The 16,313-nt window shown below is 37.8% G+C and overlaps 1 protein-coding gene across 1 annotated transcript in view; it reads left to right on the forward strand.

The window, feature by feature from the left end:
• STXBP5 (syntaxin binding protein 5) overlaps nucleotides 1-16,313 on the forward strand; it is a 268,776-nt gene that overhangs the window by 228,671 nt on the left and 23,792 nt on the right. Inside the window, exons 23-25 of the mRNA XM_007943195.2 lie at nucleotides 6,711-6,950; nucleotides 10,703-11,072; nucleotides 11,327-11,492. Of these exons, the coding sequence (XP_007941386.1) occupies nucleotides 6,711-6,950; nucleotides 10,703-11,072; nucleotides 11,327-11,492 (776 nt within the window). The remainder of the gene's footprint in view (nucleotides 1-6,710; nucleotides 6,951-10,702; nucleotides 11,073-11,326; nucleotides 11,493-16,313) is intronic.

The following is a 16,313-nucleotide window of genomic DNA, read 5'->3' on the forward strand; positions in this document are numbered from 1 at the left end:
GGAGGGTCAATGAAAGAGGGGAAGGCCTTCAATGAGATGGATTGACACGGTGGCTGCAATGATGGGCTCAAGTATAGCAGGGATCATGGAGCTGGTCCAGGGTCAGGCAGTATTTTGTTCTGCTGTGCATGGAGTCGCCATGAGTCGGAAACGACGGCACCTAACAACAATAGCAAAATAGTGTGATATAACAAGAAAAGTCTAACAAGCATTTAGAAATGTGATTCCAAGAGAAAAGAGGCCAAGGCTAGAGAGATTTGGAATTGGCCACAGAAAAAGGGTTTGTTAGTACAGGTCTGCCCTGCTATACAAAAATAGAACATTCCTACTAAACCTTTTATAATCAGAAATGGTGTAAAGCAAAGAAACAGTTGCCATTAATTGATATGGGAAAAGTTTTTGAGCGTTCCCAGACCCAAAAAATAGCCTACCAAATAGCACAAAACCTAAAATAACACATAGCATGTTCACAGTCACAGTTCAGAGGTAGGCATCTTTATGCTGAGATGCTGAGGGGAGTTCCTGAGAAAGGAGGTTGGTGATGCCACTCTAGCTGCTGGGGTGCATGCTGCCCTTTTAATGACTTGAACTCATGCACATCAAATGGTGGACAGTAGTTTTGCTTTTTGCCTTTTTTTGTAAAAGCAAAAATCCTCTTTGGCTTTCTTTCAGGTAAGGGAAAACAGGTACTAATGTGGGTCTTTTATAAAAGCAAAGCTGAGTGAAGCAAACTTCCAAAAAGCAAGTATACCTGTATAATTTCTGAGTATCCCTGTCCTTACAGACAGAGTCAGGGAAAAGGAATGTTATGTCTGCTATCAAGTTAAGTGTAAACACATTTTGATGTAAAAATGCCTTAGATAATGGTGATTACAGTAAAAATGGCATTCAAGAAAAGGAGCTAAATTTTCATTGATATTTGTTGATCTTAGTTGCTGTCCAGTGGATTCTGACTGCTGGCAACCCTAAGTGGCAGAGTCACACTCCTCCATGGGGCTCTGAAGTCTGTGACCTCCCAGAAGTAGGTCACCAGGCCCATCTTCCAGGGCTCCTCTGGGTGGGTTTCAGAGGCCAAGCTCTCAGCTAGTGGTGGAGCACTTCACTATTTGCACCACCCAGTGGCTGTTTAATTGGTACTAAAGGCTTTCATATGGCCAAATTTGGGGAAAAATAAAAAGACCTGTCATACAATAACTTTTAAGGAAGAACAGAATACATGTGCCTCCTGCTTTTAGCAAGTTAACTTTACACCATTTCGCTTTTAGGAAATGTGTCTACTTTTAGGGGGAGAAACATGTACATCTAAATACACTTTTGAAATGCAGAAAATTTAAAATACCCACACTTTTTTTCTTTTTCTTTTTTTTTTTTTTACAATTTTTATTGTGATTTGGTTGAAAGTTTACAAAGCAAATTCATTTTCCATACAGCAGCTCACAAACACTTTGTCTCTTGACATTGGCTGCAATTTCCCACAATACAATAGCTCCCTTCCCACTTCCTCCCCATAGTTACCTCTTCTCTGTCCTTCCTTCCAACACACTCCTGCCCCCCAGCTGTCTCCCTCTGTTCTCCCATGATCTGTCCAAGGACTGTATCTACCTAATGTTCACCTCAGATGCCTGTCTTATATGGCTGGCAGCCACAGATGTGGGTTCATTTCCAGACCTGAAAGGCAGCGAGGAGCCACAGTCTCAGTGATTCCGCCAGGCTCCATCAGACCAACAAACAGTCTCAGTGGTCCCACCAGGCTCCATCAGACCAACAAACCTGACCTCTTTTTTTTTTTATTTTAATGATTTTTGAATTTTGTTCCACATTGTTCTCCCACTCTATCCAGGATCTCCTTTGTAGATCCCCTCCAAGTAATTGACAGTGGTAGCTGGGCACCATCTAGTTCTTCTGGTGTCATAGTCACTTAGGCTGAGGATCGCATGGTGTACCAGTCGCTTGGACTAATTGTTTCCATGCATCTTTGGTTTTCTTCATTCTTCTTTGCTCTGGATGAGGAGAGACCCATCACTGCATCTAGATGGCTGCTTACAAGCTTTTAAGATCCCAGTTGCTACTTGCCAAACTAGGAGGTGGAACAATGTTTTTGTGTAGCATGTTATACCAACTGAGCTTGATGTCCCCTGCAACCATGGTCCCAAGCCCACAGGTCCAACTACTCGCTCCCTCTTGCTAGCTAGCTGGCTGTGTGGCCAAGAAGCGACTACAACCTTGCCCCTTGTCAGCTCTACTGTATATCTGGGAATTCTTACAGAACATGCTAATATACTTGTAGAAACATTGTCTTGCAATCCTATACATGGTCATGGGCACACTTCCCCCTGCATAGACATACCTAATAGTTCAGCCAGTCCATCTGTCTAGCCAGCCATATGTCAGTCTTTGCCATCACTGACAACACAGTACTGTATGTACAAAAGGGTTCACCTTTGTTGTGTGTACCTCCCATGCACCTCTCTATGTCTTCCTCTTCCTCGGTGCTACCATGTTGATCACTCACATTTGGTACTTTGCCCTTCCCTTCATCCATATCAATACTTACCTCTACTTATTTAACAGTGTTCCTTTCCCTCTCCTCCCACCTCTGCTAACCAATAAAGAAAATTTCCTTCCATATATAAGCTTTTCCTTGACTTTTTACAATAATGGACTAATACAGTATTTGTCCTTCTGTGGTTGACTTACTTCACTCAGCATAATGTCCTCCAAGTTCATCCACATTATGTGGTGTTTTGCAGATTCTACATTATTCTTTAGGGTTGCATAATATTCCATTGTGTGTATGTACCCTAGTTTGGTTATCCATTCTTTTGTTGATGGGCACCTAGGTTGTTTCTGTCTTTTGGCTATTGTAAATAGTGCTGCAATGAACATGGGTGTTCATATATCTGTCCTTGTCCTAGCTCTCACTGCTTTAGGATATTTACCCAGTAATGGAATGGCTGATTCAAACAGTATTTGTAATTTTAACTTTTTAAGGAATCGCCATACTGCTTTCCACAGTGGTTTTATCATTTGACAATCCCACCAGCAGTGTATAAGAGTCCCAATCTCTCCATATCCTTGCCAGCATTTGTTATTTTCTGTCTTGTTGAACTTTGCTACTAGTGCTGGGGCAAGATGGTATCTTGTTGTTTTGATTTGCATCTTTCTAATGGCTAGTGATCATGAATATTTCTTCATGTGTTTGTTGACCACCTGAATATCCTCTTTGGTGAAGTGTCTATTCATATCTTTGGCCCATTTTTGAATTGGATTGTTTGTCTTTTTGGTGTTGAGGTGTTGGAGTTTTCAATAAATTTTAGAGATAAGTCCCTTGTCAAATATGTCTTTGCCAAATATTTTTTCCCAATCTGTAGGTTCTCTTTTGACTCTTTTGGAGAAGTCTTTGGAAGCACGTAAAAATGTAATTTTTGAAAGGTCCCATTCATCTAGTTTATCTTCTGCTGTTTGTGCATTTTGGGTTATGCTTGATAGTCTATTTATGCCAATAAATTAGGGCCCTCAAATTTTCCTCGTTTTTTCCTTGAGGAACTTTATAGCTTTAGGTTTCACATTTAAGTCTCTGATCCATCTGGAGTTAGTTTTTGTGTATGGTGTGAGGTACAGATCTTGTTTCATTTTTCTGCAAATGATATCCAGTTTTGCCAGCACCAGTTTTTTTTTTGTTTTTGTTTTTTTTAAGTTCTCCTGGTAAGTTCTCTCCCATTCTTTTTTTTTGTGTGTGTGTGTGATTTGGGTGAAGATTTACAGAGCAAATTCACTTTCCATACAGCAGTTTACGTATACTTTTGTCTCATGATATTGGCCACAGTTTACCACAATGCAACAACTCTCCGAGATTCCTCAGAAGGAAGGTTGGGCAGTCTACTTCCATAGTGATACTACCTCGGAAACTCTAGGAGGGATTGCAGTGAGTCATATCAGACTCAACTGCAGTGAGTTTTGAGTATTCTTTCTCAATTGATCCTTTAATCATTATATAACGTCCTTCCTTGTCTCATACAGTGGTTTTTCTCTTAAAGTCGGTTTTATCAGAAAATAATATTTCCATTGCTGCTCTTTTTTGGTTGCCATTTTTTATATGTATTTTTGCCACCTTTGAGTTTTAGTCTATTTTTGTCTTTGTCTCTAAGGTGCATCTCTGGTAGGCAGTATATTGATGGGTTATATTTTCTTATCCAGTCTGCAACTGTCCATCTCGAGTGGTGCATTGAATCCATTGACATTCAGTATAATTAAGAAGTATGAATTTGTTGGTGTCATTTTGTTTTGTGTTTTTTGTGGTGTTCCTGGTTTCTTTGTTCCATATCGGAAACCCAATGAGGGTTTTCTATGAGTCAGGTCCGACTTGATGATGGCGAGTTTGGTTTTTGTTTTGAGCTCATTATGTTTATGAATCATGTTATCATTTCCTTTGTTGCTGTTGTTACAATATTTGCTAAATATTTGTGCTTGCCCTCTTATTTAATTTTGATGTGAAAGTTTTTCATTTTTCTTTGAAGTTACCCTGTGATTTATAATTTTCTCCCCAAGTTTAGAACAATCCATTCTGTCTTGAAATTCTCTTGACTTCTTCACCATTTAGAAGTTCTGTAACTACACAGTTGTTTCCCTCTTTTTGGTTTGTAGTTGTCCTCATTTGTTAATTGATGTCTCTGGTGCCTTGTTCACACTCTTGTAAACTTATTATACTTTGGATACTTCCGTAGTTATGTTGGTTTCTGGGTTATGTCATCTTGTGTACTAATGGTCAGTTGTTGTTTGCTATTATTGGTTCTCTGACCAAAGGACTCCCTTTGGTATCTCTTGTAAGGTAGATCTGGTTTTAACAAATTCCCTTAATTTCTGCTTCTCTGTAAATCTCCTAATTTCACCATGATATTTGAGGGACAGTTTTTCCAGGTTTGTAATTCTTGGTTGGAAGTTTTTCTCTTTCAGGGTTTTGTATATACCATCACTTGCATGGTTTCTGCTGAGAAATCAGAGGTTGTTATTGGTTGCCCTTTGTAGGTAACTTTTTGTTTTTCCCTTGCTTCTTTCAGGATTCTTTCTTTGTCTTTAGTTTTGTTGACTGTGATGATGATATGTCTTGGTGATTTTCTTTTGGGGTCTGTCCTGTTTGGGGTTTGTTTGACTTGCTGGACAATTTTCTTAGTGGTTTTCTTTTTATCTTCCTATTCTGGAATTCCAATTACATGTAGCTTATTCCTTTTGATGGTATCCCACATGAATCTTAGCCTTTCTTCATTTTGTTTTTATCTTTTTTCTGACTGTTCCCTTTCCAAAGAAGTATTCAGGTATTTGTCTTCAATCTCATTAATTCTGTCTTCCGTTGATTCAATCCTAGTCATTTGCGCTTTCAATGTGTTATCTATTTCTGAAAATTACTAATCTTCTAGATTTCTATCTGTAAATTTTGTGTCATTTCTAATTTTTCATTTATTTTGCCATTTTGTTTCTATATTGTCTTCAGTGTGGTTCTAGGGTTTTGTCTGTGTTTTCCTTAATTTTGTTAGCATTTTCCTTGCTCTGTCTCTCATTCTGTTGAAGATACCTAAGTATAATTCTTTTGAATACCGTATTAGGGAGTTCCAATGCTGCTTCTTACTCAGGGATGTGTTCTGGGTCTATATCCAGCTCCCTTGTTTCTACCGGTTTATCTTGCTTTGTGTGGACTGATTGTCTGTTGTCTCCGAGACACTGTGACGTTGTTGTATTTATATTTAATTGGTGATTGTATGTTGGAGTGATATACCCAGGATTTTAGTTTTCTTGAGTGTTTTTTTTTTTTTGATGAATCTGAGTAACCAGGGTATTGTGCTTCTCTCTTCATTAATTGGCAGCATTTATGCACTCACCACCTGTCTCCTAGTTGGTTTGCTAGAGAATGAGAGTGGCTGCATAGATCTCTGTTAACTGTTTTTGAAGAGTAGTTAAGGGTGAGTCAGGCTGTTATTCGTGATCGTGTGTCATTGGCCAGTTGGTGCAGAAGAAAGTGGTGGCTCTCACTCAGTAAGTGGAGGTGCTGGTGTAGTTGCATCGTATGGGCACGGTTGCTGTCTCTCACTCAGACAAAAACAACAATCGAAGGACCATCAGAAAAGTAAAAGCGAACGAACAAAAAACATGCTGCATAAACACACAGGAATAATCACCAAAAAGAGAAGAAAAAAAAAAGGCAATAAGTGAGATAAAATATTTAAAGAAATACTTTAAAAAGCTAAAAGAAATATGCGTAGAAAAAAGGAAAAAAAAAACCTGTAAAGCTGGGGAGGGGTGAATAAAAAAAAAAAAATACCCACACTTTTATAGTTCTACCTTAGCATGAATTACATTACCAAGGGACGAAACAGAGCACCATGGCACAGATGTCATCAGAGCTAGGGTTAGAAGACTATCCAGAATACTGCCCGAGAGAGCTGCACCAAAGACCATTCAGGTCACACACTCAAAGATGCATCTGCCGCACCCAACCAGATCTGACAGGTGTGGGTTTGTCCATTTGTGTTTTATATTTAAGCAAAAGGAAAAAATCATTAGCATAAAAGTAAACTGTTTTTCTTCTTAATTCAAATTATGCTCTAGATTTTTTTCTTTTGCAGATTAGCTACTTGGCCAGATTTATCCCACCCCAAAAGTGGGATATTTTGTAACTTGAGCAGTCTCATTTACAACATTTTGAAAAATCATTTCAGATGTAAAAGATAATTCCTTCAGCCGATCACGGAGTTCCAGCGTAACCAGCATTGATAAAGAATCTCGAGAAGCAATCTCTGCCCTTCATTTCTGTGAGACTTTTACCCGCAAGGCCGATTCCTCACCTTCGCCGTGTTTGTGGGTTGGAACCACGTTAGGAACGGTCCTGGTCATCGCACTGAACCTTCCCCCGGGAGGAGAGCAAAGGCTGCTGCAGCCAGTGATCGTGTCTCCAAGTGGTATGTCTGCTCTGCTGCTGCACATATGGTGCTCGTAAAGGGTTCACTGATTGAATCCATAGAAGCCATTGCTTTTTAGAGTTGAATTCATCTAAGAATTCTAAAAACTTTAAATTTTATTTTATGCTTACAGTTTTGTGTTTTATTTATACAGCCATTCAGGCAATGCATTTTTTTTTAACTCTAGGATCATGTCTAAAATTATTACATTGGAAAATTAAAAAGAAGAAACCAGTTGTTATGAAAATACATATCCAATACCTCAAAATACTACTATGCTGTACAAACAAAAATGGTACATATTTAGGAGAAAAGAATAGAATAGCATACTTTTAAACATTTTATACTTTATTTCTGAGTGTGTAGTCTTAAAATATTTATGCTCTTTGAAATATTAAGAAAAGGTGACTTAATAGCAAATTTTAAAAAGTAAAAATATTACTGTATTCATATATTGAAAATGAAATTGGATTTTGTCAAATGTATGTGGACTCATTCAGGTCAGGAAATAACTGAGAATTCTGTTTTTTCATTACTGCTCCTGGTTCATGTAGTAAACTTTAACAGTACTTGAAAGTTAGAATTAAAATGTAGCTATGACTTCAGTGCTTATTTCTGAACTATTTTTACATTAAAGAAACAATTTGATTTATTCATTCAGCTAAATAAATACTGGAATATATACTGCATGCCTGGTTGTTAAAGAAAGCAGGTTGCATAGTGATGATATTCTTACTTTTCATTAGCAAGCAATGAATATGTGCATAAAACCAAAACCAAACTCACTGCCATTGAGTCGATTCTGACTCATAGTGACCCTTATTGGGTTTCTGAGGCAGTAAATCTTTATGGAAGTAGATTGCCCGGTCTGAATTCCATGGAATGGCTGGTGGATTTGAACCGCCAGTCTTCTGATTAGCAGTCAAATGCCTTAGGCACTGCACCATCAGAGCTCCGAAGGAATATTTGCATATGAATTAAAAAAAAAATTGGAAAGGTGAAGAAGTGTTAACAGTAATTATCACTGAATAGTGGGCTTGGGATAATTTTTCTTCATTTTTCTGATTTATGGTGTCTAAATTTTCTACAGAAAGAAAATCAGTTTAAAATAAGAAAAATGTTTCAAATAAATAAAAATGAGAAAGAGGGATTAAATATAGATAGTATTTACTACACTGAAGGTGTTTAGGATATTTTCCAACTTGCAAAGAGAATCATATGATCTGTGAAATTAATTGATCTCAAAGTAATTTCAAATATAAGAAGGAACCTTTGTGTTCTTCTCAATGATGAAATCTTTGAGGTTTATTTTTCATAAGGCATCTGTTTAATAATACAACAGTGACACTCATGTTCTCTGTATTGGAACTGTGAAGAGAAAAGAGATGTTTTTCAAGCAGGAGGGTTTCTGTGCATCAATATTTTGAATGGTTTATTTTGTTTCCATTGTTTTTTTCTTTTCTCCAACAGGAGGCCCTAACAGTTCCCACTACTTTCCTGGGAAACATACTAAAATCTTGCCAGTTACAGGACAAATTTACACCTAAATGATATTTTAAGACAGTGTTAGAAAATTCTCCTATTAGAACCGTACCTGTGCCATCAACAGTTCCCAAATTAGCCTCAATATTTTAGCTAGCCTCATTAAAACTTTAAAGCCAGATCTAAAATAAAACTTAAAATGTGTTAAAAGAATCCAAACCACAGCACACACACTGCCATTAAGTTGACTCTAACTCATAGCGACTGGGTAGAACCACCCCATAGCATTTTCAAGGCTGTAATCTTTATGGATTGAAGAAAGATTGGGCAATCTGCTGTGGTTGAGATACCGCCTCGGAAACCCAAGGAGGGGGGGCTATGAGTTGGATCTGACTCGACGGCAGTGAGTTCGGTTTATGGTGTTTTAATCTTTATGGAAGCAGACTGCCTGCCTCATCTTTCTTCCACAGAGCAGCTGGTGGGTTCATATCACCAGCTTCTTCGTTAGCAGCCGAGCATTTAACCACTGTGCCACCAGGGTTCTTAAAAGAGCAGCAACTTCAAAATGTGTTTTGAGATAATAGGAATTAAAACTATAGGATTATAACTGGCATGTGTTTTACATATTTCTACCAAACAGCTTAAAATACTTAATTCATCTGCCCACCAAACTTAATTTGTAGTCTATGGTTATCAGATTAGCAAACGAAAATACAGGACACCCAGTTACATTTGAATTTTAGAAAAACAGTGAATAATTTGTAATGTAAGGGTGTCTCGTGTAGTATTTGGAGTGCTGTGCAATATTTGGCACATACTTATACTAAAAAGTTATTTGTTGTTTATCTGAAATTTAGATGTCACTAGCATCCTGTATTTTATCTGGCAACCCTGCTGTAGACAAAACTTGTGAATAAAAAGAAGAAAGGAAATAGTATTTTGTCCCCTAAAAAATTATTTTTGAGAGAACATCAGCAGCTCTTCTTAGAAATAAAGAAAATAATATTTAGAAAATGTTTTGCAAGTTGTAAAATATTACATAATTATATATATGGACAACATTCTAAAATAAGAACTGGAATGCTCAGTCAGGTCTGTACTCTCCCCTCTATTGGTTTCCAAATTCTTAACACTAAAGTTACTCGGAAGGAAGGTTGGGCAATCTACTTCCGTAGTGATACTGCTTCAGAAACCCAAGGAGGGGTCGCTATGAGTTGGGTCCGACTCGACGGCACATAACGACAACAACAACAACAAAGTTACTGTTAGGCTTACTCAAAATTGAGCATAAAGCATTTGTGTATTTTCAAGGATGTGGGAAAGGGGGGTATTATTAATTATAGCAAATTAAGAAATACAAATCCTAAATTAAGATTATAAACTGACTAAAAAATAATGCCTTGAATGTATCTGACATTTATTGCTAAATTGTTTAAAAGTTGGTTATGACTTTGGAAGTAATGCTTAGAAACACATGGATTTTTGTTTTTCTTAATGGCTTTCTCAATCAGTATCGTTCATTAGAACTGCGGTCCAAGTCACATATGTAATTTTAAGTTTCCTAGTGAAAAACTGAACCAAACTCACTGCTATTGAGTCGATTCAACTCATAGCGACCCCTTCTTGGGTTTTCGAGGCAGTATCTCCATGGAAGTACATTGCCCAATCTTCCTTCTGAGGCATGGCTGGTGAGTTTGAACCACCAGCCTGCTGGTTAGCAGTAGAAATGCCTTAGGCAATACACCACCAGCGCTCCCAAGTTTTCTAGTAGTTACATTAAAAGAAGTAACAAGAAACAGTTGTGTATTTTACTCTCACAGCACATTGCAATTTAGACAAGCCGTATTTCAAGTGCTCAGTAGCCACATGAGTGCTGCCTTGCTGGAGAGTGCAGCTCCAGACGTCCCTCACTTGCTCTCATACTCATTGGTAGTATGCTTGCTGGGTATGAGAGGAGACGTAATTGCAGACACTGTGGAATATCAGTTGTTTATTCACCTAAATAAAATATATATTTCCCAAATCATCATATTTAGTTAAATTGTAAAATATCAGTCAGTGTTATGTATCTGCTTTGCGCTTGGAATATTGATATTTTTTTCAGACCAAAAATTCTGTGCTTGAAGCTTGAATTCTGTCAAGAAGCAAGTGTGTATTTTCAGTTCAGTATGCATCTGACCTCTTTTTGAGTGTCTACTGCATGCCACAGTTGGAATAAACATTTAATCTGTTGATTAAAATATGTTATTTATTGAGCTTCTGTATTTTAGGTACTATACTGAGGTTAAAAGGTGCAATCCTGAGAATGGCATTTCTGGATACCACAGGCTGCTTGGTGCCACCTGCATATGAACCCTGGAGAGAACACAATGTTCCTGAAGAAAAAGATGAAAAGGAGAAGTTGAAAAAACGGCGGCCTGTCTCAGTGTCCCCCTCCACTTCTCAGGAAATTAGTGAAAACCAGTATGCAGTGATATGTTCTGAAAAGCAAGCTAAAGTAATCTCCCTGCCAACGCAGAACTGTGTTTATAAGCAAAACATTACAGAGACCTCATTTGTACTACGTGGAGATATTGTGGCATTGAGTAACAGTATCTGCCTTGCATGTTTCTGTGCCAATGGACATATTATGACTTTTAGGTAAGAATTAAAATTTTTTTTTTTTTAAATACAGAGCTAGCATTTTTTTCCCTCAAATCATAATTTTACAGAATTTAATTTGGTTTGAAAGAAAAGTAGCTCTTGCTTTTTCATTCAGCTAAATATACAGATACACAGACTAAATATTGTAGGACTTCTAATAGAGTTTCTTGCCGTTATTCTTCTGTAATACTGTGCTCAAGACTAAAATCTGCCTCAGTTTTCACTGACAAGTGTTTTATTTTTTTCCCAAGTTTGCCGAGTTTAAGGCCTCTACTGGATGTATATTACTTGCCACTTACCAATATGCGGATAGCCAGAACGTTCTGCTTCACCAACAATGGACAAGCATTGTATCTAGTTTCACCCACAGAAATCCAGAGACTCACTTACAGTCAAGAGACCTGTGAAAATCTTCAGGTAAATAACAAACATGTATTTTCTGTTTCTTAAGGGGAGAAGTATTCTCCTAGCTGCTGTCGAGTCAGCCCACAACTCACACAACCCTAGTTACAGAGTGAAACTGCTCCATAGCGTTTTCTTGGCTGTAATCTTACCAAAGCTAATACAAAAAAAAAAAAAACACTCACTGCCATTGAGTCTATTCTGACTCCTAGTGATCCTTCCTTAGGTTTCCAAGGTGGTATCTCTATGGAAGTAGATTGCCCAGTTTTCCTCTGAGGAGTGGCTGATAGGTTTGAATCACCAGCCTTCTGGTTAGCAGTCAGATGATGCTTTAGGCACTGCACCACCAGAGCTTCCGCATCGCCATCAAGGGAGTTCAAAGAGACAACATTTCAGTTAGCAGCTGATTGAAAACCAGTCTCGCCACCGAGGCTCTAAAGCCTTGTCCAAGATGCCTTACACTGTTCATCATTTACACTTAACAGGAGTTTACAGTTATACTTACAGGAGCTTCTGTTACACTTACAGGGGTTACATTATACTTACAGGAGTTTACATTTAACATAGGAGCTTTCACCTAGAGGAGCTTCTGTTACACTTACAGGGGCTTACACTTGCACTTACAGGAGCTTACATTACACTTACTGGAGCTTGTATCACAGAGTTACAGGAGTTTACAGAAGAACACTGTGGGAAAATCCAAGCCTGTGTAGTGAGACTTTAGAACATATGCTTTGAGATGCAAATGCTAGAAGTGTCTTCCCAGACTCTTGTAATAAGAAAGACTTAATTTCATTCATACATTTTTTTTCTTTCCAGTGATGGTACAGAAATATAAAATTTTACATACATTTTATACCCGTCGTCCACATAGATGGAGCCCTGGTAGCACAGGGGTTAAGTACTGGACTTAACAGAAAGTTTAGCAATTCAAACTCCCTAGTGTTAAGTAAAGATTAACCTGTCTAATCAATTGTGATTCACAGTGACTGTAAAGGACAGAGTAGAACTGCCCAATAGAGTTTCCAAGGCTGTAAATCTTTATGGAAGCAGATTGCCATATCTTTCTCCTTCAGAACAGCTGATGGGTTTGAACCACCAGCCTTTCAGGTAGTAGCCAAGCTCTTAACCACTGTGCTACCAGGGTTGCCTGTAAAGATTACAGTCTTGGAAACCTTATGAGATAGTTATACTCTATACTATCAAGTCACTATGATTCCAAATGGACTCAATGGCAGTGAGTTTCTTTGTGTGTTTTTTTTCTTTTGTTTTTCCCCCACGTTGATTAAATACATATATACATGCCAAAAAAAAATTAAGTTCTTTTTAAGGCAGTGTGGGAGTATGAAAATAATTGTCTCTATTTTAGTGTGAATTACATGATCCCTTCTCAGATATTCCACAAGGATGGATATGAATAAAAGAAAATCAATATTTGGAAGTTTTTCCTCTAAATTTTTTTTTTTTAGTTGTCAGAGACTACAGATTCTTTAAATCATGGGCCATCTTTTTTAATATTTGAGTGCTGATGGAGAAGTGAGCAATTTAGTTCATTTTCTAAACTAAAAGTGCTCTTGCAAAAGTGAACTCAAATATTAATTGATGTTTAGAGGAAGTTCTAGCTAAAGGGACTTTATGGTGAAAATCTTTGCAACTAGCCCTGCTTTACTTGTTTGTAAATATGGTATTGTGGTTTATTATTTAGAACATGAGCTTTAGAGTCAAGAAGACTGTTCAAGTCCAAATCCTGCTAATTTTACAGTCATGTGACCTTGAACAAGTTACTTAATATGTCTGAGCTGCATCATCTTTAAAGTAAGGCTAAAAATAACATCCACCTCACAGGGCAGGTAGGTTAAAGAGACAGTGCTTATCAAGTGCTTAGCATAGTGCCTGGTGCAGAGTGTGTGCAGAGAACATGCCAGATGTTGTTATTAATGTTGTGATTTCAGTATACTGTGCCTATACTAGAAGATTCATGCTGAATAATAAAGCTGTAAACCTTGAGAGTAAAATAAAATTGTCATTGTTTGTCAGTGTCAAGTTGATTCTGACTATGGCGGCCCCCCGTGTGTCAGCAGAGCTGTGTTCCGTAGGGTGGCGGCCCCGTGTGTCAGCAGAGCTGTGCTCCGTAGGGTCTTCAACGCTGTGACCATTCAGGAGCAGATTGCGAGGCCTGTTCTCCAGGATACCGCTGGGTGGGTTCCACCTACCAGCCTGTATCAGCTAATAGTCAAGCACCTAACAATTTGCTCCACCCACTGACTCTAAAACAAAGTTACCTATATGATAGTTCACATTTAAATTCCACAGTTTACGTTTGGATGAATTTTTTTTTCTAAGATTCTTGAGTTTCTAAATGACAATACAGCTTTGTATAGGAAAGAAAACTTTCACATTTTCCTTCAGTTTCGGTTTTCACTAGTAAAATAATGTTACATTAAGAAATACTGTGGATAATTTAATATAGTCTTATTTCAATCTGAAATGTCTTAATACAACGTTCATAATTGTAAATTTCATTCATCACTTTCATAGGATCAGTTTACTCTATCGTTGGTCAATTTTTTTCTTTTATTATTCTTTAACAAAAATCAGTGGAAGCTGAAGTAAACTTAATCTATTTATGATTATCTATATGTTTTAATGAAATGGTCTTTTATTACTTAAACTCAGTTTATTTGTAAAGTATCTGCTATGTGCCTTCATGATTTTCATAAAAGATAAAAGAAAAATGGCCTCTTTGTTCAAGGAGTTTATGATAATTTGTGATGTTTTCTTTGGACATTGTTGGCATTTCATTTACCACTATTTCCAGTACCTGTAAATAATTCTCTTTGATGAAAATTTGTTGAATGAAAACATTATTCTTTAGTTCCCAGAGTTCTTTTACACTGGGCATGCATTTAACTTTAGCCAAAAAATAAAATAACAAAGATACCTCTGAAATTATTGGCACTTCCAGTCAAGATCGAGTAACTGGGACTGGATGAACCTTCCTGCCTGAAACAACCAAAAACAAACAAAATACGTGAAAGAATGATTTTCAAGGCAACAGAAGAAAGTAATCCTAAGAGATAGGAAACAAATGAGGTGAGCTTTACTGTTGCTCCAACTTAATGGCCTAACAGAGTTTCTGGGACATGGCTCAGGGAGAAGGAAGTGAGGTGAAACCTGGCAGACATCCTGAGTTGAAAAGATGGAACTGTGAGTTTGGGGAGACCATGTCAGTTAGAGTTCTTAGAACAGAGTACTAGAAAGAAGAGAGCTACCCAGAGAGAGAGCTGTAGAGATTGGCAGAGAGATCTTCCAAGAGTACTCAGTACCATTCAACACATGCAGAACTCTCTGACCAGGGAAAGAACTATCTGAAAGGATTAGGGGAGCCATGCCTACTACTCATACATGGTCAGGAGCCGTACCTGTTCCCAACATTCAGACTGGAAAAACTCAAAATTCATGGGTATATTAGTTTCTTGTGGCTACTATAACAAATTCCCATTAATTTAGTGGCCTAAAATAATAGAAGTATTTTTCTTTCATAGTTCTGGAGGCCATAATTCAAAATTCAGTTTTACTGAGCCACGGCCAAGGTGTCGACAGGGCCACACTCCCTCCCAAGGCTCTAGGAGAAGAATCCATTTCTTGCCTCTTTCAGCTTTTGATGGCTGCCAGCGTTCCTTAACTTGTGGCTGCATCACTCCAGTCTCTGCCTTCATGGCCACATTGCCTCCTCCTCTTCTGTGTGTTTTAAATCTCCCTCTACTTTTGTTTCTTATAAGGACACTTGTAATTGGATTTAGAGTTCAGCTGGATAATACCTTAACTTGATCACATCTGCAAAGACCCTTTTTCTTTGTGCCAAATCAAACTCACTGCCATTGAGTCAAATCCGACTCATAGCAACCCCCCCTTGGGTTTCCAAGGCATATCTCTATGGAAGTAGATTGTCCAGTCTTCCTTCCAAGGAGTGGCTGGTGGGTTTGAACTGTCAGCCTTCTGGTTAGCAGTCAGATTACAGGTTCTAGGAGTTAGGACCCGGTATTTTAAAGTGGCCATTGGTCAGCCTACTAAAATAGAGAATTGCATAAAGTACTTAGGAAAGTCTCACCTCATTAATGAGTGGTAGATTGAGCACTGCTCTAGATCTGCCTAAAAAAGCATAAAAACCCAAACCAAACCCACCTCCATCAGGTCAATTCTGATTCATAGCAACTCCATAGGACAATGTAGAACTGCCTCATCTTTCTCCCATGGAGCAGCTGGTGGGTTCATACCACTGACCCTTCAGTTAACAGCTGAGCAGTTAATCGCTGTGCCACAAAGCTTCTTTCCAGACCACAAAAGCAACACCCAAAAGGTTCACATTGGTTCCTAGTATCCCAGAATGAAGCTCAAGTCAACTTAGAGAAAATAAAAAATATCCAGCTCCAAAAAGTAAAAATCATAATGTCTGACCCTCAGACAAAGATTTCAAAACATGTAAAGACACTGGAAAACATGACCATCATAAGAAGACTTATTAAATGGATTATATGAAAATTTATAAATAACTTTATGCCAATACATTCAACAACTTAGATAAAATGGACAGATTTTGGATGATACAAATTCTTTGAAAGCTCACTCAAGAAGAAAATAGATAATCTGCCTCAGAATAAACATAAATAATAGAAATAACATAGAAGAACATTTAAAAAGTTACTAAACTGTATTCCATATGTTTAAAAATTAAGTAGAGACATGTTGTTGTTGTTGTTGTTGTTATGTGCCGTCGAGTCAGACCTGACTCATAGCAGCCCCTCCTTGGGTTTCCAAGGCAGTATCACTATGGAA

This window comes from Orycteropus afer, unplaced genomic scaffold, assembly GCF_000298275.1.
Source record: "Orycteropus afer afer isolate SDZICR_OR568_19922 unplaced genomic scaffold, OryAfe1.0 scaffold00101, whole genome shotgun sequence".
NCBI lineage: Eukaryota > Metazoa > Chordata > Mammalia > Tubulidentata > Orycteropodidae > Orycteropus > Orycteropus afer.